General features: G+C 40.4%; 1 protein-coding gene across 1 annotated transcript in view; it reads right to left on the reverse strand.

Annotated features, from left to right (window-relative positions):
- LOC122557980 (mucin-2-like) overlaps nt 1–27,917 on the reverse strand; it is a 172,991-nt gene that overhangs the window by 41,943 nt on the left and 103,131 nt on the right. Inside the window, exons 31-35 of the mRNA XM_043706283.1 lie at nt 25,943–27,522; nt 23,243–23,445; nt 22,298–22,472; nt 18,695–18,942; nt 13,913–14,096 (exon numbers count right to left, since the gene is read on the reverse strand). Coding sequence (XP_043562218.1) covers nt 13,913–14,096; nt 18,695–18,942; nt 22,298–22,472; nt 23,243–23,445; nt 25,943–27,522 — 2,390 coding nt within the window. The remainder of the gene's footprint in view (nt 1–13,912; nt 14,097–18,694; nt 18,943–22,297; nt 22,473–23,242; nt 23,446–25,942; nt 27,523–27,917) is intronic.

Below are 27,917 nucleotides of genomic sequence, written 5' to 3' on the forward strand. Positions count from 1 at the left end.
TGGTTGACATGGCTTTGTGCATGGGAAATTGTGTCTCACTAACTTGATTGAGTCTTTGAAGAAGTAACTAAGAGGATTGATGATGGCAGAATGGTAAATGTGATATATGTGGACTTCAGTAAGGTATTTGACAAGCTTCCTCATGGTAGACTGGGTAGACAGTTTCGAAAGGTTAGATCAGATGGAATAGAGGAAGAACTGGCTATTTGGATACAGAGCTGGCTTGAAAGTAGAAGACAGAAGGTGTTGGTGGAGGGTTGCTTTACAGACTGGAGGTCTGTATGTCACATAGGTTGGTGTTGGGTCCACTGTTTTTTGTCATTTATATAAGTGATTTAGATGTGAACATAGGAGATATGATTAGTAGGTTTTCAGATGACACTCAAGTTGATGATGTAGTGGACAGCCAAGAAAGTTACCTCAGAGCAGAACAGAATCGTGATCAGATGGGCCAGATTGAGGATTGGTTGATGGAGTTTAATTTAGATAAATGTGATGTACGGCATTTTAGAAAGGCAAATCAGAGCAGGATTTATACACTTACTGGTAAAGTCCTGGGGAGTATTGCTGAATGAAGAGACCTTGGAATGCAGGTCATAGTTCCTTGAAAATAGAGTCACAATGAAGAAGGCATTTGGTGTGCTTGTCTTTATTGATGAGTGCATTGTGTACAGGATTGGGAGGTCATATTGTGACTGTACAGGTCATTGTGTGCAATCTAGTCTCCCTCTTTATAAGAAGGATATTGTGAAACTTGAAAGGGTTCAGAAAAGATTAATGAGGATGTTGGAGGGTTTGAGCTACAGGGAGAGACTGAATAGGCTGCAACTGTTCTCGCTGGAGCATTGGAGGCTGAGGGGTGACCTTATAGAGGTTTATAAAATCATGAGGGGTATGGATAAGATAAATAGGCAAAGTCTTTTCCCTGGGGTGGAGGAGTCCAGAGCTAGAGGGCATAGGTTTAGGGTGAAAGGGGCAAGATACAAAAGGGCCCTAAGGGGCAACTTTTTCACACAGAGCGTGGTACTTGTATGGAATGATCTGCCACAGAAAATGGTGGAGCCTGGTACAATTACAACATTTAAAAGGCATCTGGATGGGTATATGAATCGGAAGGGTTTAGAGGGATATGGGCCAAATGCTGACAAATGGGAGTAGATTCGTTGGCATGGACAAGTTGGAGCGAAAGGTTTATTTCTGTGCTGTACATCTCTATGACTCAATGACCCCCACCTCTCACAATTACTTGCTAATACAGAACTTGAATACTGCTAAAGAAAGAAATTTGTCGAAGATTTTGTCTTTCACTAATCAGGCCAAAATCAAAAATGCCACATTCAAATGATGACAGCTTATACTTCAGGATAAAAGTTAACATGTAGAAAGTGAGGACTGCAGATGCTGGAAATCAGAGTCAAGACTGTCGTGCTGGAAAAGCACAGCAGGTTAGGCAACATCCAAGAAGCAGGGGAATCAATGTTTCGGGCAATTCCTCATGAAGGGCTTATGTCCAAAACGTCGATTCTCCTGCTCCTTGGATGCTGCCTGACCTGATTGGTTGACAAGTCAAATTAACAGTTGAAACTTTATTGCTGGAACAGCACAGCAGGTCAGGCAGCATCCAGGGAACAGGAGATGCAACGTTTCGGGCACAGGCCCTTCTTCAGGAATGAGAAGGGCCTGTGCCCGAAACGTCGAATCTCCTGTTCCCTGGATGCTGCCTGACCTGCTGTGCTGTTCCAGCAATAAAGTTTCAACTTTGATCTCCAGCATCTGCAGACCTCACTTTCTCCTCCAAGTCAAATTAACAAGCATGCTATGGAGAAAACATAAGGAAACAGTAAGTGCCCAAGACCTGAGAGTATCGATTAAAAGCACAAGGCTTTAACGTATTCCTTTTGTTTGCAGAGAGCAGGTCATCAAGGGGAAATGTATGCTGCTTCTAGAAAGCATAAGTGAGTCAGGTTACAAACTCGACTGGTTATCTAAAACTGGCTGTTACTGTAGCTATCAACTTGCTGAATAACCTCTATGGTGCTAACAGCTACACCAAAAACTAGTTTAAGATAAATTCATAGTATTTTTGCTTGCTAGAAGCAACATTCATATAGCCAAGGAACCTTTCTCTGCACATGGAATCTGGTCAAAACTTGTGCCTTTTTAAATTATTTAGAGGCCTTGGGAGCTTTTAGTTTTCCATTGTTTTCTCCATGGCAGTATCTTGGTTAATCCGACTCAACTAGCCAACCAGACCACCTTTACTCCTATAAATTTGTGATCCCTTGAAATTTTTCATTCTAACATTTGTCCTGATAAGAACAAGATGAAAAGTTGGGCAATATCTCTCTCTTTTCAGTAATATTTAAGCTGTTTCTCTTGACATTTACAGCTGAACATTATAGTATATGGACATTATTATTTTTCCCTCCATATTAGTAAAACAAAAACCAGGTGATGAAATGATATTTTTGAGACTAAAATCAAAGTGGTGAATTGAAATTTTACTCTGCAATATTTAAAATGTATCAATTATCTTTTAGCAATATTACTAATTGATTAAAAATAAATAGCTCAATAAATGAACTTGGCAACCAAGAATTTAAAAAAAACTGCAAAACAATATCCAACATCATAGCCCCTCCCCTATTGGATCCAAGAATTCTCTATCTCCCACTGAAATCTCCTTTCCCTACTGGACATGACTGAGATATTAAAGAGTAAGTTTGCTCTGCTGACTTGCAAGAAATTGAATGCCTGGGGCAGGGGGACTGGATGCAGTTAATCAGGAATTGGCAGAGTTAAGGCTCTATGCACAACAGACCAGATATGCAGTAGAATATCTATTGGCCCAAAAAGGTGGATGCATACAATAGTGGAGGACAAATGCATCATCCAGGTTATGGATGAATCAATACAACATCACCTGTGCCATTCAGTCTACTTGGAACCAACTGAATATTTTTGACAAGGCCTTAAGAATGGAGAGGCTGGCTAGTATGGCTACTGGGAGGATCCCAGGAATCCTATCTACTGCATGGGCTAGTGATTTTTGTTGTTATTGTACATTGTGTGTCAATAACTTGCTTGAGCACTGGCTGTAAGATTCTTAGATATAAATTGGTAATGCCTTTCTCATCACTCATCGAGGTGGTTATCATGGAATGATAAAAGGAGGGAATGAGATATTAACAATTTAATTTGCCCCGCTGACCTGCAAGAAATTGAATGCCCCAGGGATAAGGTGGTGTGCCTTCTAGGTGGAATGTGGGAGGTCTATATGGCCATTTCCTTGCCATTCAGTGGTGATTTACATTATCATCCAGAAATCAGTAAGAACATTATATTTGGAATGTAATTACTTCTCTATAGTTACATAAAACAATTTGCAACAGAATTGACCATTCAGGGAAGATTTATGTTTTCATCCAGAAATCAATAAGAACATTGTAGTTGGAATGTAACTACTCCTGTATATCTGTAGTTACAAAAAACAATTTGCAACAAATTTGACCATTAAGTGATGATTTGCATTACATTGTTTCTGGAGGTGGGGTGGTCACTGCATTGTATTTTGAGTAGCATGCGACTATGAGGGGATGGTTGAGGGTTGTCTTGTGGGCAGTACTAACTGTGATGTTGAGAGTTTTGTATAAGGACAAACTGTTTCCTTGTTCAGAGAGAGCTTTTTGTCATGACCCTGTAAGCTCTGCGAGGCATGTGTTAAAGGTACCTCCAGAAAGCCTGTACTGTACTTTGTTTAATAGATTTGGTTGTTTGTTCACAGAAGTTTGTGTGTTGCAGTTGCATCAAGTGTGTAAGAACCTCAAGAGTAAAATAAGCTAACATTGAATGCCGTGGGGTAAGATGGTGTGTCTTCGTCTTATAGGTGGAATGTGGGAGGTTTAATTGGCCATTTCCTTGCCATTCAGGGATGATTTACATTTTCAACCAAAAATCAACCCTGAATATTATAGTTGGAATGTAACTACTCCCCTACAGTTACATAAAATAATTTGCAACAGAATTGACCATTCAGGGATGACTTACATTTTCATCCAGAAATCAATAAGAACATTCAGTTGGAATTTAACCTGTTTCTTAAAGTTACAAAAAACAACTTGCAACAGATTTGACCATTAAGGGATGATTTGCATTACCTTGTTTCTCGAGGTGGGGTGGTCACTGCATTTTATCTTGAGTGGCATGTAATTATGAGGGGATGGCTGAGGGTTGTCTTGTGGGCAGTACTAACTGTGATGTTGAAAGTTTTGCATAAAGGACAGAGAAAGCTTTTTGCCACGACCCCGTAAGCTCTGCGTGGGTGTGTTAAAGGTTCCTCCAGAAAGCCTGTACTGTGTTTAATAAATTTGGTTGTTTGTTCACAGAAGTTGGTGTGTTGCAGTTGCATCAAGTGTGTAAGAACCTCAAGAGTAAAATAACCTAACAATGACAAGACCTGAAACCTCTTCTCCCCATTGTATCCGACAACCTCCTGTCTCCTACCACTGGAACTGACAGCCCTTTTCCCTTCTAGAGCCAACAACCCCCTATATCCCATCACTAAACCTGCTGTCCCCTTCGCTGCTGCCAGACCTGACACTCTTCTCCCCATGTTAACTCTGTTTCTGTCTTCATAGATGCTTCCAGACTTCTAGTTTTTCCAGAATTTCCTCTGATCCTTGGTATTTCATAGGATTCTACCATTCGTTATGTATTGCTTTGCATCTTTTATCCAGACTGAATTCCTTTTGAAATTGATTATCTACCTGACCAGCCCATTTATATCCTTCTGTAATTTAAGGCTATCCTCTTCACTATTTACCATCTCACCTACATTCATATCATCAATGACCAACCAATCAAGTCCAAATCATTTGTATATATGACTAATATCGAGGGTTCCAACACTGATTCTTGTGGAACCCATTGGGCATATGCTGTTCTGCAGAACATTTAAATCTGGCACCGAGGACTATGAAAAATGGGGTTTAATTTACCTTCCCTGATTAGTCTGCACTGTGAGGGAACTTGTACACCCAACATTTCTAAAGGTGCCTTGATCAAAATTTCCGCCTAGAAATGCAGAGCTTAGTTCTAATGCAAAAGATATAAATAGTGTAGCAATCTAACTACAATTGCCACTCTGAAAAATCTGGGTGATTGTATCTTTCTGTGATCAAATTCAAGAACATGCAAACCCCTACATTCTGTAGTCTCTCTTTGTTTAGATAATATTCTGCTTTCCTGTTCATAGAATCACATAGTACAGCAGAGGATCTCAGCCTATCGAGTCCCTTAAAGTAGCAGGACAGTAAATAATGTGATAAGAAGACATATGGGATGCTTAAACTCTATGCCTTGGCTAATAAAGTTAAGAGGAGGAAAGTGTCCTAAGCATTGGCTAGGACAAAGCAAGAGTATTGTGTACGTTTTGGAATCCATATTGTAAGAGGGATATGATTACACTGGAGAGGGTGCGGAGGAGATTTACCAGGATGTTGCCTGGGCTGGAAAGTTTTAGCTATGAAGAAAGGATGGATAGATTGGGGGTGTTTTCCTTCAAGTAGAGGAGACTGAAAAGGGAGCATGATTGAGATATATAAAATTATGACGGGCATAGACAGAGTAGTTGGGAAGAAATTTTTCCTGTTGGTGAAGGGATCAATCAGGGGCATAGCTTTAAGGTAGAGAGGCCACAAGATAACTGGCAGATAAGGTAAAGGAGAATCCAAAGAGATTCTACAAGTACATGAAGGACAAAAAGTAACTAGGGAGAGAATAGCCCATTTTAAAGATCAGGAGAATCGACGTTTCGGGTATAAGCCCTTCTTCAAGAATAAGCCATTCCTGAAGAAGGGCTTATGCCCAAAACGTCGATTCTCCTGTTCCTTGGATGCTGCCTGACCTGCTGCGCTTTTCCAGCAACACATTTTCAGCTCTGATCTCCAGCATCTGCAGCCCTCACTTTCTCCCATTTTAAAGATCAACAAAGTCATCTGTGTATGGACAGACAAGGGATGGGTGAGATTCTAAGTTAATATTTCTCGTTGATATTTACCATTGTGGATGCTACAGAACTTGGTGAAATAAATAGTACTTTTTTGAAGAGAGTCCATTACAGAAAGGGAGGTGCTAGAAGTCTTAAAACACATTAAGGTAGACAAATCCTCAGGACCTGATGTACCCAGAATTTTGTGGGAGGCGAGGGAGGAATTTGTGGGGCCCCTGGTGGAGATATTTGTATCAACAGCCACGGGTGTAGTGTCCAAAGTTTGAAGGATAGCTAATGTTGTGCCATTATTTAAGAAAGGCTGCAGGGAAATGACTGGGAACTGCAGACTGGTAAGCCTAATGGTGGATACGTTGTGAGAGGGGATCCTGAGAGACAGGAAATCCTGGCATTTGGAGAGGCAAGGACTTATTTGGGGTAGTCAGTATATCTTTGTGTGTGGGAAATTGTCTCTCACGAATTTGATTGAGATTTTTAAAAGGGGTGACCAAGAATATACATCAGAGAAATGTGGTAATCAATATTTACATGGACTGTAGCAATACCTTTGACAAGGTACCACATGGTAGGTTGTTGAGAAAGGCTACATCTCTTGGGATCCATGGAGAGCTAGTCAATTGGATATAAAATTAGCTTGACTTGAAAACACTGAGGGTGGAAGTAGAGGGTTGTTTTTCGGACTGAAGGTCTGTGACAAGGAATATGCCACAGAGATCATTGCTGGATCCACTGTTGGTCCAAGAATTGTCTTGGAATGTAGCAAAATCTTGATCACTGGGCCAGTGGGCTGAGGATGGCAGGTGAAGCAGTTGGAGTTTAATTTAGATAAATGAAAGGTGTTGCATTTTGCTAAATCAAACTAGGGCAGGAGTTACAAAGTTAATGCTAGGGCCCTAGGGGTGTATTAGAACAAAAAGATCCAGGGGTACAGATTCACAGTGGAGTCAAAGGTAGACAGGGTGAGAAGAAGGCTTTTGGCATGCTTGCTTTCTTTGGTCAGACCATATAGTATAATAGTTGGGACATATTGTTGCAGCTATACAAGATGTTGGTGAGGATACATTTGGGTGCTGCATGCAGTTCTAGTCACCCTGCCATAAAAAGGATATTATTAAACTAGAAAGAGTGCAGAAATGCTATACTAGGATGCTACATGGACTGGAAGGTTTGAGTCATAAGGAGAGGCTGGATAAGATGGGACTTTTTTCCCTGGAGCGTAGGAGACTGAGGGGTAACCTTAAATGGGTCTATGAAATCATGAGACTCATGGATAAAGCAGATAACCAACAGCATTTGCCCATGGTAAGGGTCTCTAAAACTAGAGGACATGGGTTTAAGGTGAGATGGGAAAGATACAAAAGACTCTGGAGGGATTTTTTTCATGATTTTTGGGCATGAACAGGCTGCCACAGTAGTGGTGGAAGCAAGTACAATTTTGTCATTTATGTAGGTACATGAATGGGATAGGTATGAAGGGATATGGACCAAACACAGGCAAATGGGACTAGTTGAGTTGTGAAAACTGGGTGGCATTAGCAAATTGGGCTGAAGGGCCTGTTTCCATGCTATAGACCTGTATGACTGTATGTAAGAGCTTTGAAGGATGTCAGGTAAAAAATAAATCACTGAGGGTGGTGCGAATTTACAATGCATTGCCTGCAAGGGTGGTAGGGGCAGAAATTCACATAACATCTAAGAAATATTCAGATGTGCATTTGCAACGTCAAGATGTATAACTATAACAATGACTAAATGCTGGAAAATAGGACTAGAATAGTTAAGTACTTGAGTTTGAGTGTTGCAGACTTGACAGGTCAAAGGGCCTTTTTCTGTGCTGTAGATCTGTATGACTCCTAGTCTGCACCAACAGAAACTATTCTCAATCTACATGAGGCCCAATTTCCAGCACTTAGTCCATAGCCTTGAAAACAACCGAACCTTTCCAAGCTACTATTCATAGCTAAACTACTCCATCTAAAGCAACTTCCAGGAGAATCTCCTCTGCCCCTTCTCCAGTGCAATCATATCATCCTGTAGTGCAGCAACTAGAGTTGCACATGGTAATCCAACTGTGGTCTAACCAAGTGCTGTACAGCTTCAACATGACCTCCCTGCTCTTACAATCTATGTAATGACTGATGAAGGCAAGTGTCCTGCATGCTTTCGTAAGTACTCTATTAACCTATCCTGGCAGCTTCAGGAATCTCTGGACAAGCACCCCAATATTCCTTTATTCCTCTGAGCTCCCTCGTGATTTGCCATTCATTAAGCACTCCCTTGTCATCTTCCATCTTCCAAAGTGTATTACCTCTTTGTATCAGGGGTAAAATTTATCAGGGTGAAATTCCATCTGCTGTGGATCTGCCCAACTGACCAATCCATTTATATTCTCCCAATATCAAAGACCATCTTCCTCACTGTCAATTATCTGGTCAATCTTTGAGTCATCTGCAAAATTACTCATATTTACCTCCACATTTCCTTCTATATTGTTTATATATGTCACAAACAATAAGGGACTCAGTACTGATGTCTATGGGCCACCATTAGTCTCTGGCCTCCAGTCACACAACCAGTCTTCTACCACTATCATTTGTCTTCTACCACAAAGCTAATTTTGCTTGTCAAAGTAGACACTTCACTCTTTCCCACATTATACTTCATCTGCCAATTTTTTTCCCACTTGCATTTCGATGTCTTAGGTATTAACATTGGTCTGCCCAAATTTACTGTGACTAGCTAAACCATACAGAGGTGTAAAATCTCATATTTGTTATTGTTACAGTAGGATGGGATGAGAGGACTGTCTTCCTCAACTTCTACTACTCCATGAACTGTCACGCCCAAATTGACACCTTTCTCTATGTTAGACTCAGAATAAAAGATCCATGAACCATACCAAGTTTTGAACACGAAAGTATAAATATGAATCCCTATAAATAATCCAGAACATACACACAAACAAAAACATTTTTTTGGTCAAAAACTATTCCATCTGTTCTGATGATGCCACCTTCCACAGGAAAGCCTCAGAAATGTCCATTTTACCTCACCGGTGGCAGAAAGGAAGTTTGTGGACTTGTCTACTGAGGTAGTATGGGCTGAGGTTAGAAACAGGAAAGGAGAGATCAGCCTGTTGGGGAGTTTTCTATAGGCCTCTGAATAGTTCCAGAGATGTAGAGGAAAGGATAGCAAAGATAATTCTGGATGGGAGCGAGAGTAACAGGGTAATTGTTATGGGGTCTTTTAACTTTCCAAATATTGACTGGAAATACTATAGTTTGAGTACTTTAGATGGGTCAGTTTTTGTCCAATGTGTGCAGGATTGTTTCCTGACACAGTATGTAGACAAGCCAATAAAGGGCAAGGCCACATTGGATTTGGTAGTGGGGAATGAACCTGACCAGGTGTTAGATTTGGAGGTAGTTAAGCACTTTAGTGATAATGACCACAGTTCGGTTATGTTTACTTTAGCAATGGAAAGGGATAGGTATATAACACAGAGCAAGAGTTATTGCTGGGGGAAGAGGCAATTATGATGCGATTAGGCAAGATTTAGGATACATAAGATGGGGAAGGAAACCACAGGGGATGGACACAATTGAAGTGTGGAGCTTATTCAAGGAACAGCTGCTGCAGGTCCTTGATAAATACGTACCTATCAGACAGGAAGGAAGTTGTTGAGTGAGGGAGCTGTGGTTTAGTAAAGAAGTTGAATCTCTTGTCAAGAGGAAGAAGGCTTAGGTTAGGATGAGATGTGAGGGCTCAGTTAAGGCACTTGAGAGTTACAAGTCAGCCAGGAAAGACCTTAAGAGCGAGCTAAGAAGAGCGAGGAGGGGACATGAGAAGTCATTGGCAGATAGAATCAAAGAAAATCCTAAAGCTTTCTATAAGTATATCAGGAATAAAAGAATGAAAGATTAGGACCAATCAAGGATAGCAGTGGGAAGTTATGCGTGGAGTCCGAGGAGATAGGGAAAGCGCTAAATGAATATTTTTTGTCAGTATTCACACTGGAAAAAGACAATGTTGTTGAGGAGAATGTGGAGATACAGGCTACTAGACTATATGGGATTGAGGTTCACAAGGAGGAGTTGTTGGTAATTCTGGAAAGTGTGAAAATAGATAAGTCCCCTGGGTTGGATGGGATTTATCCTAGGATTCTCTGGGAGCCAGGGAGGAGATTGTAGAGCCTTTGGCTTTGATCTTTATGGCATCATTGTCTACAGGAATAGTGCCAGAAGAGTGGAGGATAGCAAATGTTGTTCCCTTGTTCAAGAATGGAGTAAAGATAACCCTGATAGTTATAGACCAGTGAGCCTTACTTTGGTTGTGGATAAAGTGTTGGAAAAGGTTATAAATGATAGGAGTTATAATCATCTAGAGAGGAATAAGTTGATTAGGGATAGTCAACGCGGTTTTGTGAAGGATAGGTCATGCCTCACAAACCTTATTGAGTTCTTTGAGAAGGAGACCAACAGGTGGATGAGGGTAAAGCGATTGATCTGGTGTATATGGATTTCAGTAAGCATTTAAGTAAGCACCCTGGTAGGCTATTGCACAAAATATGGAGGCAAAATATATGAGGGTGATTTGGCGGTTTAGATCAGAAGTTGCCTCACTGAAAGAAGGCAGAGGGTGGCAGTTAATGGGAAATGTTCGTTCTGGAATTCAGTTACAAGTGGTGTACCGCGGGGATCTGTTTTGTGGCCACTGCTGTTTGTCATTTTTATAAACGACCGAGATGAGGGCATAGTAGGATGCGTTAGTAAATTTGCTGATGACAATAAGTCAGTGAAGTTGTGGATAATGCTGAAGGATGTTACAGGTTACAGAGGGATATATATAAGCTGCAGAGCTGGGCTGAGAGGTGGCAAATGGAGTTTAATGTGGAAGAGTATGAGGTGATTCACTTCGGAAGGAGCAACAGGAATGCAGAGTACTGGGCTAATGGTAAGATCTTTGGCAGTGTAGATGAACAGAGATCTCGATGTCCATGTACATAGATTCCTGAAAGTTGCCAGTCAGTTTGATAGGATTGTTAAGACGGCATATGGTGTGTTAGCTTTTATTGGTAGAGGAATTGAGTTTCGGAGCCAAGAGGTAATGCTACAGCAGTACAAAACTCTGGTGCGGCTGTACTTGGAGTACTGCGTACAGTTCTGGTCACCGCATTTTAGGAAGGATGTGGAAGCTTTGGAAAGGGTTCAGGAGAGATTTACTAGGATATTGCCTTGCATGGAGGCAAGGTCTTATGAGGAAAGGCTGAGGGACATGAGGCTGTTTCGTTAGAGAGAAGATTGAGAGGTGACTTAATTGAGACATCCAAGATAATCAGAGGGTTAGATATGGTAGACATTGAGAGCCTTTTTCCTCAGATGGTGATGGCTAGCCCAAGGGGACATAACTTTAAATTGATGGGTGATAGATATAGGACAGATGTCATAGGCTGTTTCTTTACTCAGAGAGTAGTAGGGGCATGGAACACACTGCCTGCAACAGTAGTAGACTTGCCAACTTTAAGGGCATTTAAATGGTCATTGGATAAACATATGGGTGAAATTGGAATAGTGTAGGATAGATAGGCTTCAGATTGGTTCTGCAGGTCGGCACAACGTCGAGGACCTGTACTGCGCTGTAATGTTCTATATTCTACGTTCTATGTTCAACTAAGATTCCCTGCTCCCGTAGATGACAGGGCTATTAGCTGCTGCCGACCTATTTCTCACAATTCTTCTGTTACACACTCCTCCCTCCCACAACAACATTAGCGCCCCTGTAGCCACAGAGACCCCCGTAGTTGCACCACCTCCAGTGGGAAGCCACCACCAGACACATAGTCCCCTTCCCTCCCTTGTTAGAATTCCGCAGGGACTGTGCCCTCTGGGACTCCCTATTCCACTCCTCGACTTCTCACACCTCTCCACATTCCCATGCACTTGCGAAAGGTGCAGCACTTGCCTGTTTACCTTTTTCATCCTCCCTATCCAAAGACCCAGACACATTTTCCAGGTGAAGTAGCAATTTACGTGTCGTTAATCCAGTCTAGTCTACTGTATTCACTACTCACAACACTGTATTCTAGACATTCGGGAGACAAAATATAGGCTAGGTGACTGCAGAATACCAATGTTTAGTTGTAAAAATGACTCAGCTTCCAGTTGCCTGCCACTTCAACACACCACTGTGTTGCCATACCAACATTTCTGTCTCAGGCCTGTTGCAGTGCCCATTTGGGGACCTTATAGCCTTCAGGACTCAATGTCAAGTTTTACAATTTGAGAGTATGAGCACCTCCTTCCATGTCTATTATCCACCCTCACATCCAAAATCCTTTCTTGACATGGATTGCTTTCAATGTAGCTGACCTATTTCCCCTACCCGTAGCTCCCACTATCACCTATCTAGCTTCCTTTCTTCCCTCGCTTACTATCAGCATTCCGTCTGTCTAGCTACCTTGTTTTCTCTCTCTCTCTCTCTCTCTGTCTGGTTCTGTCTCCACCTAATCCTCACTCACACCACTTCATTCATCAGCTTAAACATCGCCTTTTCCTAGCTATCAGTTTTGAAGAAGGGTCACTGGACTCGAAGCTCTGTTTCTCTGTCTCCATAGATGCTGCCAGACCTATTGAGTTTCTCCAGCAATTAATGTTTTTGTGTGTTTTTGGTCTTAATTCTTGAAAGCATGAGGCAATGAGATTTCAGATGTTCAGATTGCTGACAGTCTGAAATTCTGGCACACAAAATAGATGTCACTGAACACATTCACCTGTTGCTGGGGTCCTTTGCAGATGCAGAATTTCAAGAAATGTCATGAAACCTGTTTAGAGGACTCACAATAAAGGCTATTTTCATGAAACAAGAGAGCTCAACTGGAAAGCTTCTTTTTTCCAGCAGGTTTCTCCTTACATAAAATACAACCAATCTCCAACAGAATTAGTTGTTTCCTTGTAAAAACAGTCAGACGTTTTCTTTGAGGTGAATTCAAGGAAACAAGACCCAACATGGAACATGTGATTTCTGATAAATGCCTTGCTAACACAAAAAGTATCAATGTATGTTTTCATTGAACTTATCTCCACAGGATTTGAAATAAATTTACAATCCTTCATTCCCTCCAAAATAAAGTCTTCATAATGCTATTTATTATATATACTGTATTAACTGTCCTTAACTGTGGTGAAAGTATGTCAGTACAGTCAACAGCAATGGTCATGGTTTATAGAAGAGGAAATCAACAGGATACTTGTTCAGGCCTGAATTCAAGTCCTTCTGGCTCCAGATATGTGCAATAAGATTTCTGAACAAGATGACTAGAAATATCTTTACACCATTATATAATTAAGTACAACCTCTACACTGATGTTTTTCAGCAGTGTCATGGATCAGTCATCAGTTGAGATTTGGCCCTTATGGGTTTGTAAAAATGTTGCAAGGATGTTTACCCAAGAGACCACAAGTATGTTTTTTTTGCAAAGAGGTCTACAGAATGTATTTCTAACAAGCTCTAGAATATGTAGGCAACATTAACCTACTAGTTACCATATGTCATCCACATATTCAAGTATTGCAACATTATCAGCATTTGCTTGCCTTAGAGTATTCCTTATTAGCACTGAGAAAATGTACACTTATGTTTGAACACTCTTGAAAATAAATCAGCTGGCAGAGCTTACAAGATAAGGAAGTAATTCCGTAGGTACTTACATTATTTCAAGTACAGTTTAATATAAGGTACAAATGAAATTGAAATATCTATTACTATGGAATACATAGATTTTCTCTTAGGGCTTTATGTATTTGTAATGTTTTTAATAATTTTGTCTTTAATGTGCACAAATCAAAACTCATACTTCCTAAATGTCTTATTTCAAAGAGTTTATAGATAATATAAATGCTTACCACACTGCCCTTGCGTATTATTTTCAAACATTTCACTTGGAAGTTTGATTGCAAAAGCTAAACCATTGAACGTAACAAATGCCTTTAGTTTGGGAATTTCAAGCATCACATTAAGGCCTGAGCTGGAGATTTTCACACCATCTCTTGAATAGGGTAGTGACACAATGCTGTCATTAACAGTTACCTGAAAATTAAGATGAACTGTTATAATTTTTCTGAATGTCAGAAGTGGTTTTATGTAGAATCATACAGTGCCAAAGAAGAACATCTCAAATCCAGACTGACTCTTTAGCAGAGGAAACCAATTAATCATATTCCCCCAAACTTTTTCCACAGACTCATATTTCCCCCAAACTTTTTCCCTTCAAGTATATATGCAATTACTCAAAAAGTAGTATTACTAAATCCATCCACTGCCCTTTAAAGCAGTGTAAGTTTGTAAGAACTCAAAAAACTGTTTTCTTTATGCCACCTTTGGCTCTTTTATCTTGTACTGTAAATCTGTATCCTCTCATTATTGACCCTTCTGCGACGGAAACAGTTTATCCTTGTTTACTCCAGGAAAATCCTTCAGGACTTTGAATAGCTTCAAATCTCCCCATAATCTCTCTGCTATAAGAACTACACCGATTTTCCATGTCTGTCTGCATAACTCATATCTTTCATCCCAAGGACTATTCTCAAGTTTTCCACAATCTAAAAAACAACACTTCTCCATAATTTTTTTACTTTCTGTCCCTTAGCTAATTATGCACTTATGCTGTAGTAATTGGGCTTTAATTTTGCTATTATTAGAACATACTTTGCTAAGTGTTAATTTTTTCCCAAATTAATGTTTCAACATATCTTGCCACTAATGTTTTCTGACATTAGTAACATTTGCAATTGTCTAGCATTTAACTATATCTAAAGGAGGACTGGGAGATTATGATCAGAAAATTCCTACAATATCCCCAGAATTTCCATCTTTACTTTCTTCAGTAGTTTGCATGAAAAATAAGTAATTTTTCTACTTTTGTTAACAATCTTTTAAGTTTTTTTTCCCCTCTTCATCCACTCATTACATATCCAATGTTGCTATTATCTTCTTACTTGCATCTGTGTTGATAGCATTCACTTCTCTAGGTTATTGTGATGGATTATCATCCAAAGGATTTATAGACATTTTCTGCTTTATCAAAGTGTGTTGTATTAAGTGGAGGACTGCGACAGCCAACTAATACTTTAGATTCGGTAAGGGTCTAGAAAAGTCCTGTGTGAGCCAAATGTAAATTGTCAGGAAAACTTCAATTAGAAGAGACTTAACAAGGAGAAATAATGATGTTGGTGGAGAGTGTGGGGAGCTGACTATCTCTGTCCTCTCAACAGAAAGCTACCTCTTGCAGACATGGCTGTGTCACCCTGGAGAAATATATAAAACAGGCATTAAAAAGGTCGTTTCAAATCTGCTGGCTTATGTGTAAACTAGTTTGAACATTAGCATGTTGTGAAGGTCACTGTCAAAGAACTATCCCATAGTTACCCTTGTGTTGCAGGTAAAGGAGGACCTCTCTCGATCCAAGTGCAAACCAATTTATAAACATCATGTCGAATGAATTTGCATTAGCCTACAAAGTGAAGAATCTTAAAACTTGATTGATCAACTACCAATGTCAAGGCTACCAGTCCAACCCATGAACAATTCAGAGATTGATTCTTATAAACTTTGTTTATTAAACATTATTAAATCGTTTGATTGGAGCAGATTTTTGTCAGGTGGGTTCTGGAAGGATTATTTACTCAACATGTCGATCGACTGACTAGATGGGAGGCCATATTGGGTTTGGTACTCGGCAGTGACCCAGGTCAGATGTCAGATCTCTTGGTGGGAGAACATTTCAGTGACAGTGATCACAACTCCCTGACCTTTACTATAGTCATGGAGATGGATAGGAGCAGGTGATAAAGGAAAGTATTTAATTGGGGGAGGGGGAATTACAATGCTTTCAGGCAGGAACTATGGAGCATAAATTGGGAACAGATATTTTCAGGGAAATGCACAACAGAAATGTGGAGGTTGTTTATGGGGCACTTGATGCAAGTGCTAGTTAGGTTTGTCCCACTGAGGAAAGGAAGGGATGATAGGGTGAAGGAACCTTGGATGACAAGAAATATGGAACATCTAATCAAGAGGAAGAAGGAAGCTCATTTAAAGTTGAGGAAATAAGGATGAGACAGGGCTCTGGAGGGTTACAAGGTAGCCAGGAAAGAACTGAAGAATGGACTTAGGAGAGTGAGAAGGGGGCATGAAAAACCCTTGGCGAGTAGGATTAAGGAAAATCCCAAGGCGTTCTACACTTATGTGAGGAAAAAGAGACTGGCCAAAGTGAGGGAATGGGCCGATCAGGAATAATGGAGGGAACCTGCACCTGGAGTCAGTGGAGATAGGGAAGGTCCTTAATGAATACTTTCCTTCAGTATTCACTAGTGAGAGAGACCTTGTCATTTGTGAGGACAGTGTGAAACAGTCTGATTTGGTCAAACAGTTTGATGCTGAGAATAAGGATGTGCTGGGAATTTTGAAAAACATGAGGATGGTGAAGTCTCCTGGGCCAGATAGGATATACCCAAGGTTTCTTCAGGAAGCAAGGGAAGAGATTGCTGAGCCTTTGGTGATGATCTTTGCATCCTCACTGTCCACTGGAGTAGTACCGGATGATTGGAGGATGGCAAGTGTTATTCCCTTGTTCAAGAAAGGGAATAGGAATAACCCTGAGAATTACAAACCAGTCAGTTTTATGTCAGTGGTAGGCAAATTATTGGACAGGATTTTGAGAGACAGGATTTATGATCATTTGGAAAAGCATAGTTTGATTAGAGATAGTCAACATGGTTTTATGAGAAACAGGTCATGCCTCACAAGCCTTCTGGTTTCTTTGAGGATGTGACAAAACACATTGATGAAGGTAGAGCAGTGAATGTGGTATATATGGATTTTAGTAAGGCATTTGATAAGGTTCCCCATGGTAGGCTCATTCAGATAGTAAGGAGGTATGGGATACAAGGAAATTTGGCTGTCTGGATACAGAATTGGCTGGTCCATAGAAGATAGAGGGTGATAATAGATGGAAAGTATTCAGCCTGGACATGGTGATCAATGGTGTTCCATAGGGATATGTTTTGAGACCTCTGCTTTTTGTGATTTTTATAAATGACTTGGATGAGAAGGTGGATGGGTGGCCTGGACCTCTCCATCTCCATTAATGACGACCGACTTGACACTGACATTTTTTACAAACCCATCGACTCCCACAGCTACCTGGATTACACCTCTTCCCACCCTACCTCCTGCAAAAATGCCATCCTGTATTCCCATTTCCTCTGCCTTCTAGCTCAGCACTGTCCTCATGACCTGTCCTACCTGCCAATCTCCCTTCCCAGCTATTCGCTCCACCCTCCCCCTGACCTATCACCTCCATCCCCACCCCCATTCACCAATTGTACTCTTTGTTACCTTCTCCCCAGCTCCACCCCCCCAATTTATCTCTCCACCCTGGAGACTCCCTGCCTCCATTCCTGATAAAGGGCTTTTGTCCGAAACGTCAATTTTCCTGCTGCTTGGATGCTGCCTGACCTGCTGTTCTTTTCTAGCACCACTCTGATCTAAACTCTGGTTTCCAGCATCTGCAGTCCTCACTTTTGCCGGAATAAAAAGGTGGATGGGTGGGTTAGTAAGTTTGCTGATTACACAAATGTTGGTGGAGTTGTGGAGAGCTGTTTGTAGGTTCCAATGGGACATTGCCAGCTTGCAGAGCTTGGTTGAGAAGCAGTATATGAGATCAACCCTGGAAAAGTGTGAAGTGATTCATTTTGGAAGGTCGAACTTGAATGCAGATTACAGGGTTAAAGGCAGGATTCTTGCCAGTGTGGAGGAACAGAGGGATCTTGGATTTCACATTCATAGATCCCTCAAATTTGCCACCCAAGTTGATAGAGGCTTAGAACGTGTATGGTATGTTGGCTTTCATTAGCAGGGGAATTGAATTTAAGAGCCCTGAGTTTATGCTGCAGCTCTGGTTAGACTATGGTTAACATGTTGTGTTCAGTTCTGGTTGCTCATTGTAGGAAGGATGTGGAAGTTTTAGAGAGGGTGCAGAGGAGATTTACTAGGATGCTCCCTGAACTGGGCATGTCTTAAGAAGAAAGATTGAGGGAGCTGGGGCTTTTCTCATGAGAAGAAGGATAAGAGGTGACTTGATAGAGATATACAAGATGACGAGAGGCACAGGCAGAGTGGATAGTCAAGACGTTTTTCCCAGGGTGAATAATGAAGGTTCATAAAAACATAAGGACTAATAGTAGGAGTAGACCGTCTGGCCCTCCAATCCTGCTCTGCCACTCAATAAGATCATGGCTGATCTTTTCGTGGACTCAAATTCACTTACCCACACTCTCACCATATCCTTTAATTCCTTTACTGCTCAAAAAATATCTACCTTAGCTTAATCCCTCCTCACATGGGACCTTAACAATTTGGGTTTCCTATTTGGAACTGTAACAAACTGGGGAATCTCACTCAGGGTTTGGTTGAGACACTAGTAATGACATGTATTATGTCAGTCACAGTCTTTGCCTTTGTGTGCAGGTTTACCGTTTGGTCCCTAATTGGAATTCACCATTGTTTCCCTTCCCTTTTATCTGATGTATAAATAAAAGTTTAAGGTCCCTTTTATGTTAGCCACTTAAATGATTGCAATCAATGCATGGTAAAGTGCTTCCAAGGACAAAAATACATATAGTTACCTGGTGCTGAATTCCAGTTGGATCAGTATTTGTGATCTGTATGTCCAGGTTTTCAAATTTCACCATAATAGCATGTGGGCAAGAGACACTATTTTGAACGTCACAGTGATAGTTGTCAATGTAAATACCAAAATTGGTAGATGATGGGGTTGTTTCTTCCACAAGGACATAGGTACAATTGCCATCATAGGTGTAGTATTGGCCATCAAATGTAACAAAATGTGATCCTCCCCATCCATTGCAGTAGCCTACGTGGATATTAAATTTTAAAGTCAGCAATAATATAGAAATTATTTTTCCTAAGGAAGTCAAAATAACTTGTAAAATGAACTTGTGATATATTCCATTTCACATATTCTACCATGTTTTCTCTTTTACTTCATCAAAGTAGCAGCTAAACAGTTACACATAACAATTAAAGATATTCCTCCACAATAAAATAAAATACAGTAAATGATTAGGTGTAGCAGTAGCACTAATACATTTGTCACCACAATCATTGCTTAAATGCTGAAGTGTAGCTAAGCCCAGAACTAGATAGAGTCATAGAGTCATAAGGATATACCCTTTGGTCCAACTTGTCCATGCCGAACAGATATCCCAACCTACTGTAGTCCCACTTGCCAGCACTCAGACCATAACCCTCCAAACCCTTCCTATTCATATACCCATCCAGTTGCCTTTTAAATGTCGCAATTGTACCAGCCTCCGCCACTTTGTCTGGCAGCTCATTCCATACACGTACCACCTTCTGCGTGAAAACGTTGCTCCTTAGGTCTCTTTTATATCTTTCCCCTCTCACCCTAAACCAATGTCCTCAAGTTCTGGACTTCCCCATCCCAGGGAAAAGACTTTGTCTATTTACCCTATCCATGCCCCTCATTTATAAACCTCTATAAGGTCACCCCTTAGCCTCCGATGCTCCAGGGAAAACAGCGCCAGCCTATTCAACCTCTCCCTATAGCTCAAATCCTCCAACCCTGGCAACATCCTTATAAATCTTTCCTGGACCCTTTCAAGTTACACAACGTCTTTCCAATAGGAAGGAGGCCAGAATTGCACGCAATATTCCAAAAGTGGACAAACCGATGTCCTGTACAGCCGCAACATGACCTCCCAACTTCTATACACAATACTTTGACCAATAAAGGAAAGCACACCAAACACCTTCTTCACTATCCTATCTACCTGCGACTCTATTTTCAAGGAGCTATGAACCTGCACTCCAAGGTCTGTTTGTTCAGCAACACTCTCTAGGACCTTACCATTAAGTGTATAAGTCCTGCTAAGATTTACTTTGCCAAAATTCAACACCTTGCATTTACCTAATCCTCAGTCCATTGGCTCATCTGATCAAGATCCCATTGTAATCTGAGGTAGCCTTCTTTCACTACACCTCCAATTTTGGTGTTATCAGCAAACCTACTAACTATACCTCCTGAGTTCACAACCAAACCATTTATAGAAATGATAAAAAGTGGTGGACCCAGCACTGATCCTTGTGGCACTGCATTGGTCACAGGCATTCAGTCTGAGAAACAACTCTCCACCACCACCCTCTGTCTTCTACCTTCGAGCCAGTTCTGTATCCAAATGGCTAGTTCTCCCTGTATTCCATAAGTTCTAACCTTGCTAACCAGTCTCCCATGAGGAACCTTGTCAAACACCTTACTGAAGTCCATATAGAACACATGCACTGCTCTGCCCTCATCAATCCTCTTTGCTTCTTCTTCAAAAAACATCAATCAAGTTGTGAGACTTGATTTCCCACGCACAAAGCCATGATGACTATCCCTGATCAGTCCTTGCCTTTCCAAATATATGTAAACCTTGTCCCTCAGGATTCCCTCCAACAAGATACGTGACAATAATTCATTTTCAGTAGTTTTGCTTTCTCCAAAGCTACTTTTGCCATCAAAATAGTAATACCCTCTCAACTGACACTGAATAAACCCTTGGCACATTCCGAAGATGAGAAAAGGTATCCATGTATATTTTAGCTCCCAACCAACATCACCTGCCAAAATATATGGTCATCAACACATTGTTGATTGTGAGAAATCTGATTTTTTTAAATCATATTTGCTTAATTATACTTGAAGAATAATACATTAACTGCAAGCTCTTTGGGATGTTACTTTATGACTGGTCCTTTTCATTATCTTCTTTCTTTAAAATGGTTATTCAGCTACTTCATTGCCACAATTCTGATATTGATGTTAAAAAATCCTACTGAATGAAACCCCAGTAAAAAGTGGACATTAGCATTTCATTTGTTAATGTTAAGGTAAAATATGAAAAACGAAACACTGATCAAAATAACAACTGAATATAATAGTTGTTCAATCTATGAATAGATGATCACTATTCTTTCTCTCACTTTTTGCATTATCCTCATATTCTACTTGCAAGCAGTCTCTGGCTGGAATGTTGAGAGAGATTATAGGCAGAATCTCATAGGGATCTGAATGACATGGCTATGGCAAGATGTGTGACAAAATTAGGCAAGCATCTTTAATTAATCAAGATCATCGCGCCCATATTTTACACTTTACACAAGTGACATGACTAGATTTTTGCCAGTCAGCAGTGAATTGCCAATTAACATTGATTAATGCTTGTTAAGGTCCCTGTTGACAACACAATTTGCCTCATTAATATTGTGGTTGCAATCTTACCAAACTCAATCAATTAGCTCGACATCAAGGAAACCCAACAGGGAAACCAGACAGAATGTTTGTTGTGTTGAATTCCTTGTTTTTTCCACATGAATTCAATTTTGGACAAAGCACACCTACATAATAGAGCACCCTGCATGGGCACCAGCCACACATAACCCACATCCATGGATATTAACATTCTGTATTTGTCAGCCTCCAAGATCCCTTATGGCACATGTCTGATCCACTTACAGGACACTTTTCACTTTGATCCTGTACCTTGGGTTGAACTGTTAACGATCGGTGTAATGCTACAGCAAGGACACTGTGTTCAGGATCCTGTCAGCAAAGTGGAACACTGATTCTCCCTGTTTGCGATGACTGCAGAAAATATGAGGAGCTGTGTAGGATAACATGATTGACAGTGCTTGTCTGGGTGCACAATTGTTTTTGAAGACAGCACCTGCACTAGGGATGATAGTCAATTCTGTGATCTATGGTGAGTGGTGATTTTTCTGAGAATGGTATGCGGTGAGATAGGCCAAGAACAACAACCACTACACCTACCACAAATATGCTATCGACATCTGGAGTGATGAAAAAGGATAAACTCTAGAGTCATTACATCAGGGGTTAGTGAAAATAGTGGAAGCATTGAAGGAAATAGCTCATGAGAAATTGAAATGGCATGACGATCCGTTGCATAGAGAGAGAGAACAAGTGAGATTGTAATTGTGGTAAGGAAAGTGATGAAGATGGGCCTGGCAGGAAGATGAGAAGAAGGCGGCCTAAGATCAAGTGGAAGCATGTGGTGGTGAGAGATTTAAACAATGTGGAATTGGAACAAGAATGAATGATTGACAAGAAGATATGGAGAAGGGCAATCAACCAGGTTAATAGTTTTGATTAAGAAATTGTCATTTTCTTTCAATTTTGTACTTACAGTCACACTCATAATGGTAACAACAACCATTTTCATCGTACACTTTGACAGGTTCATGGCCATTGGCACATTCAAGAGGTTCAACAGTTGGACAGACCACAGGTTGTATGGAAATGATATTCTTTTCTATACATGTTGCCATTAAACATTCACAGAGTAACCATGTCTCATTATGCTGTAATAAATAGACAAATAGTTTAGACATACATTCAGGCATGGTACATACTATTTATCATATTCTATTTAAACATCTATTATTAGTATTTTTATCCTTTCCTGAATAATTTATTGTTAATATTCATCATTGCCGTTTCCAGTTGGACCTGACTGTAGACACTAATGAACTGTGCTGTTTCCATTCCAGCTTTATTTAGATAGCTTCTGGTGTAATTTTCAACTACCGCCTTTCTATCTTAAGTAGTTTGGGTGAATAATCTGAATGGCCATCTATAGCTATGTTTCCTTCTTCAATACTATTATCTTATGCAATGTATTGTGCTGGTCTTTATTGAGAGTTCACCATTGCATAGTGCTGCATCTAGTAACTAATTCAGATCCTTGAATAACTTGACATCGAATGTTATTTTCATCTAGAGTTGGAACATTTGACTCCTTAGGTCGGAGGAACTGTCAGGTGATATCACTGATTTGATTTCACACATTTTACTCCTGATTATAATTAACATAATAATTTTATTGTGCTATGAATGACATCAAGGATTATGGGGATCTTTTGGGAAAATGGTATTAAAGTAAATGATCTGCCAAGATCTAAAATTGCAAAAAGGCTGAAAGGGCCAAATGGCCTGCTCCTGCTCCTATGAGATCAAACATACTAATCTGGCGACTGAATCATATGCAGGTATAATGATTGCTCAATACATTATAAAATTGACATTGTCTTCTTGCCATAAAGTACGGTGCTATCATATAACATATACTTGCCTGTCTTGGAGGATCAAAATCTGGACAAGCTTCTATTTTTGTGATAGTTTCAGTTGTATAGCTGGTACTACTCATAGGTGTGCTTGTAGGAGAAGGTGTTGTGGTTCCACAAGGCCATATATGTTTTTCAATACTACAAGTGGCATTGCATTTTGCAAAGATGCAAAATCCATCTTTGTCAGTGTAGTTATATATAGTTTCACCTAAAATGTACAAAAAGGAAGATACTGAATTTAATGTGTTTTAATAGCACACAGTAAACAGAAGATTCACAAAAGGGCTTCCCATGTCATTAAGTAGCAAAAGTTACAAATAGATGTTTACAATTATTCTACGACAGTCTCAACTGATTATTGACATCTTACCAACACAATATTACACAAATTTCTACTGGAAAAAAGCCATTTGCACATCCAAAGCGAGTCAATGCAAGATCAATTTTTGAACTGAATTTGACAAAATATATCAGTCACACAGACTCAGTGGTAACAGACACAACACACAATGGTACAAAACAAACGAAAGCAATAGTATACTGTGAAGATCAGCATAGCAATATTAAAAATGGTATTCTTCTTAATATACAGTGTTAAATAACATTGAAATGAGAAGAAGTACAAAATGCAAAATTAATAGACGATTATTAATCTAAATGGCAAAAATCTATATGCAGCCCAATGATTATGTAGGGCATATTAATTTCAAATGAAAATATGATTACCTAATTTTGAACTCAAAATTATTAATCATATGAAATTAGTTATTGAAAATTGTGATATTTCTCACATTTGAATATGGATTGAGACTGATTTAATTAATCAGAACTATGAACTCTTTCTTTGTTTCCGTAGAAGTTATTCTACATAGCCACTCCCAATTAGAAAATCATAATTACCATGTACTAAAACAGTCATGGCGTTTCGTGTTTCAATTTGACAACATTATATGTGTATAACATTATGGAAAGAATCTCAAAGAAGCAGCATATGAATTTTCAAATATTTCCATCTGCAAGAACACAAACATTCCGCCTATCTTTTTTTATGCTCCAGGTGCAGTACCACACAAACCCTTCTCTTACAAAGGTCTTGCATCTTAATCTTGGGTTTACTTCCAGTCTGAAGTCCATGATGTCACCCTTGGGGTGTGTAGAAGTGCTGGTGTATGAGAGGAAAGGGAGTCACGTACCTTATAATCATTATAGTGGTCCAAACCATTTGCTGTACAACAGCAAGATGGACTTACCTTCATCTGATAAATATCAAACACTCTGGGCTGGACCAGAAAATCTCAGGTTCTTTGCCTTACTTTTGTCTTCATTTCACTGGGAGATATCAGATTTTCAAACACAATGAAGAGAAAAATACACCTTCTTTAGGTAGTAATGGTGACTAATCAAGTTAATATATTGGAAATGGAAGTCATGCCATCACTGGGTGACAGAGAACATTGAAGGATCAAATTGATTTTGATGCAATGATTGGGAGATTTGTTTACAGCTATATGATTTTTTAAAAATCCAGCTTCAAAAAAATGAGAAGATTATTTTCTGATGTTGGTGAGGTGAAGGCTAAATACAAATATATAGAAGCTCAGTGCTGTCTGCAATGATATTCATTTCATCTCAGCAGCAAATCTTTATTTTTCAATCTCTTGTTTAATTTTATTCCCTTAAATGATTATCAACATATTCTTTGAAGACCAACGAGATTAAGGATATTGTTTTAAGCATGCTACCTATAAAAAAATTGCAGGATCAGGAAGTGCCAAATAAATATGCATAGTTCAAAATAGATCAACAGGCCTGCAAGATTTATTGCACAGAAACTCAGGAGAAACATGTGGAAAAGCATGGTGGCACAGTGGTTAGCACTGCTGCCTTACAGCGTCAGGGACCTGGGTTTGATTCCAGCCTTGGGCGACTGTCTGTGTGGAGTATGCACATTCTCCCCATGTCTGCATGGGTTTCCTCCCACAGTCCAAAGATGTGCAGGTTAGATGAATTGGCCGTGCAAAATTGTCCATAGTGTTCAGGATATATAGGCGAGGTTCCTCAGTCATGAGTAAATATCGGGTAGGGGGGTGGGTTATTTTCCAGAGGGTCGGTGTGGACTTAATAGGGTGAAGGGCCTGTTTCCACATGAGGAATTCTAATTCTAAAAAATATGCTAAAAGTTTGAGAGGAAGTTGGAAATACAAGGAGCTGATGTCTATGAGCATTAGAGTAAGAAATACTAGAATACTGTAACATTTGAGGTTAAACTCACACAACTGTTGAACTGGCAAAAATGAGTTTCATTTGTTGAGAAGTAAATTTAGGCTAACTCACATAATGACATGACATGATATGACATTGTATCGAAGTGAATGAAAAACCCAATACAACATTTGAAGTAAATCCAACCTGAGGGACCAGAAAGGTACCAAGAGACGGCTCTTGTGGTGCAGTGGTAATGTCCCTACCTCCAGGCAATGTGGCCTAGGTTCAAGTCCCTCCTGCCTCACAGGTCTGTCAGAGCATTCTCTGAATAGGTTGATTTTGAAAATAAATAGAGAGGAATGTAACTCAAAGAGCAAGTTAACAACCAAGGGAGCTTAAAATCAAAAGTTTTAGGAGTATATATGATTTAGAAGATCTTAAACAGACGAATCCCAAAATGAACAGAAGAGACAGGGTGAACAAAGCAAAAACCAAATTACCTTGAGAATACACAGTTCCGTTTACAATGCAAAAACATTCTGTTGTTGCAGATGGATAGCTTGTAGTAGGAGAAATCGTTGAATTCACAGAGGAAGCAGTCGGTGTTGGTTGAGAAAATGTTGAAGGTATCTTGATCGTAGTTGCAGACACAGTACTTGCTGATGCAGTCCTGGTGACTGGAACAGTGACTGCAGTAGTTGTGCTCCATTTGTTGACATTTGTGGTAGACTGACTGACGGTGACATTTTCAGAGGTAGCAGAACTCACAGAGGTTATGCTTGTAAATATAGGTGGAGGCATTCTAGTAATTCTGGACGTTGATGATTGGAAAGTTGTTGGAGATGTTACATTTGGTGACACAGTTGAAACAAGTGAAGACGTTGCCATGGTAGAGGATTTTGTGACTTGGGAGGTGGGTGAAGATGGAGATAAGGTTGACTGTGATTCAGTAGTCTCTACCGTTTCAGTTGTACAGATAGTAGTTGTTGTAGAGCCAGTGGTTGTGGTTGATATTGTTGATACTGTCATGGTTGTGGTTTCTGTAGAAGGTGACGTTATGCTGATTGTTGCTGTTGGGGATGATGACTGAGCTGTTGTAGTTGCAGTCACCGTTGTGCTTGTTGAAGTGCTCGTTGTTTTTGGGGTTAAAGTGACTGTAGTGGGTGAGGTTGATGTTTGCCTTGTTTCAGTTGGTGTTTCACTAGCTGTCGATGTGGTCGTGGTCACAGTTGGAGAAGCACTGGTGGAAGTGGTTGACGATTGTGTTTTGTGTGATGTTGATGATGATTGTGGTGGTCCTGTGGGTGTGGGTGTGGGTGAAGTTGTCGTCGTTGTTGCAGAGAATGTTGTGACTGGGGAGGTGGTTGAAGGTGGAGCGGTGGGTGAATGTGTTTCCTCGGTCCCTGTGGTTTCAGTTGTACAGGTTGTCGTTGTCTTTGAGCCGGTGGGTGTTTCCGCAGTGCGAGTTGAATGTGGAGTGGGTGTGGATGTTGGCAGTTTTGAAGATGTTATCGGCGTTGATGCTGTGGTTGTAGTTGATGTTTCGGATACTGTCATGGTTGTGGATTCTGTAGAAGGTGACGTTATGCTGACTGTTGCTGTTGGGGTTGATGACTGAGCAGTTGTAGTTGCAGTCACCGTTGTACTTGTTGAAGTGCTCGTTGTTTTTGGGGTTAAAGTGACTGGAGTGGGTGAGGTTGATGTTTGCCTTGTTTCAGTTGGTGTTTCACTAGCTGTCGATGTAGTCATGGTCACAGTTGGAGAAGCACTGGTGGAAGTGGTTGACGATTGTGTTTTGTGTGATGTTGAAGATGATTGAGGTGGTCCTGTGGGTGTGGGTGATGTTATGGTCGTTGTTGCAGAGAATGTTGTGATTGGGGAGGTGGTTGAAGGTGGAGCGGTGGGTGAATGTGTTTCCTCGGTCCCTGTGGTTTCAGTTGTACAGGTTGTCGTTGTCTTTGAGACGGTGGGTGTTTCCGCAGTGCTAGTTGTATGTGGAGTGGGTGTGGATGTTGGCAGTTTTGAAGATGTTATCGGGGTTGATGCTGTGGTTGTAGTTGATATTTTGGATACTGTCATGGTTGTGGATTCTGTAGAAGGTGACATTATGCTGATTGTTGCTGTTGGGGATGATGACTGAGCAGTTGTAGTTGCAGTCACGGTTGTGCTTGTTGAAGTGCTCGTTTTTGGGGTTAAAGTGACTGTAGTGGGTGAGGTTGATGTTTGCCTTGTTTCAGTTGGTGTTTCACTAGCTGTCGATGTGGTCGTGGTCACAGTTGGATAAGCACTGGTGGAAGTGGTTGACGATTGTGTTTTGTGTGATGTTGATGATGATTGAGGTGGTCCTGTGGGTGTGGGTGTGGGTGATGTTATGGTCGTTGTTGCAGAGAATGTTGTGATTGGGGAGGTGGTTGAAGGTGGAGCGGTGGGTGAATGTGTTTCCTCGGTCCCTGTGGTTTCAGTTGTACAGGTTGT

The sequence above is a fragment of the Chiloscyllium plagiosum genome, chromosome 16 (assembly GCF_004010195.1).
Source record: "Chiloscyllium plagiosum isolate BGI_BamShark_2017 chromosome 16, ASM401019v2, whole genome shotgun sequence".
NCBI classification, from domain to species: Eukaryota; Metazoa; Chordata; class Chondrichthyes; order Orectolobiformes; family Hemiscylliidae; genus Chiloscyllium; species Chiloscyllium plagiosum.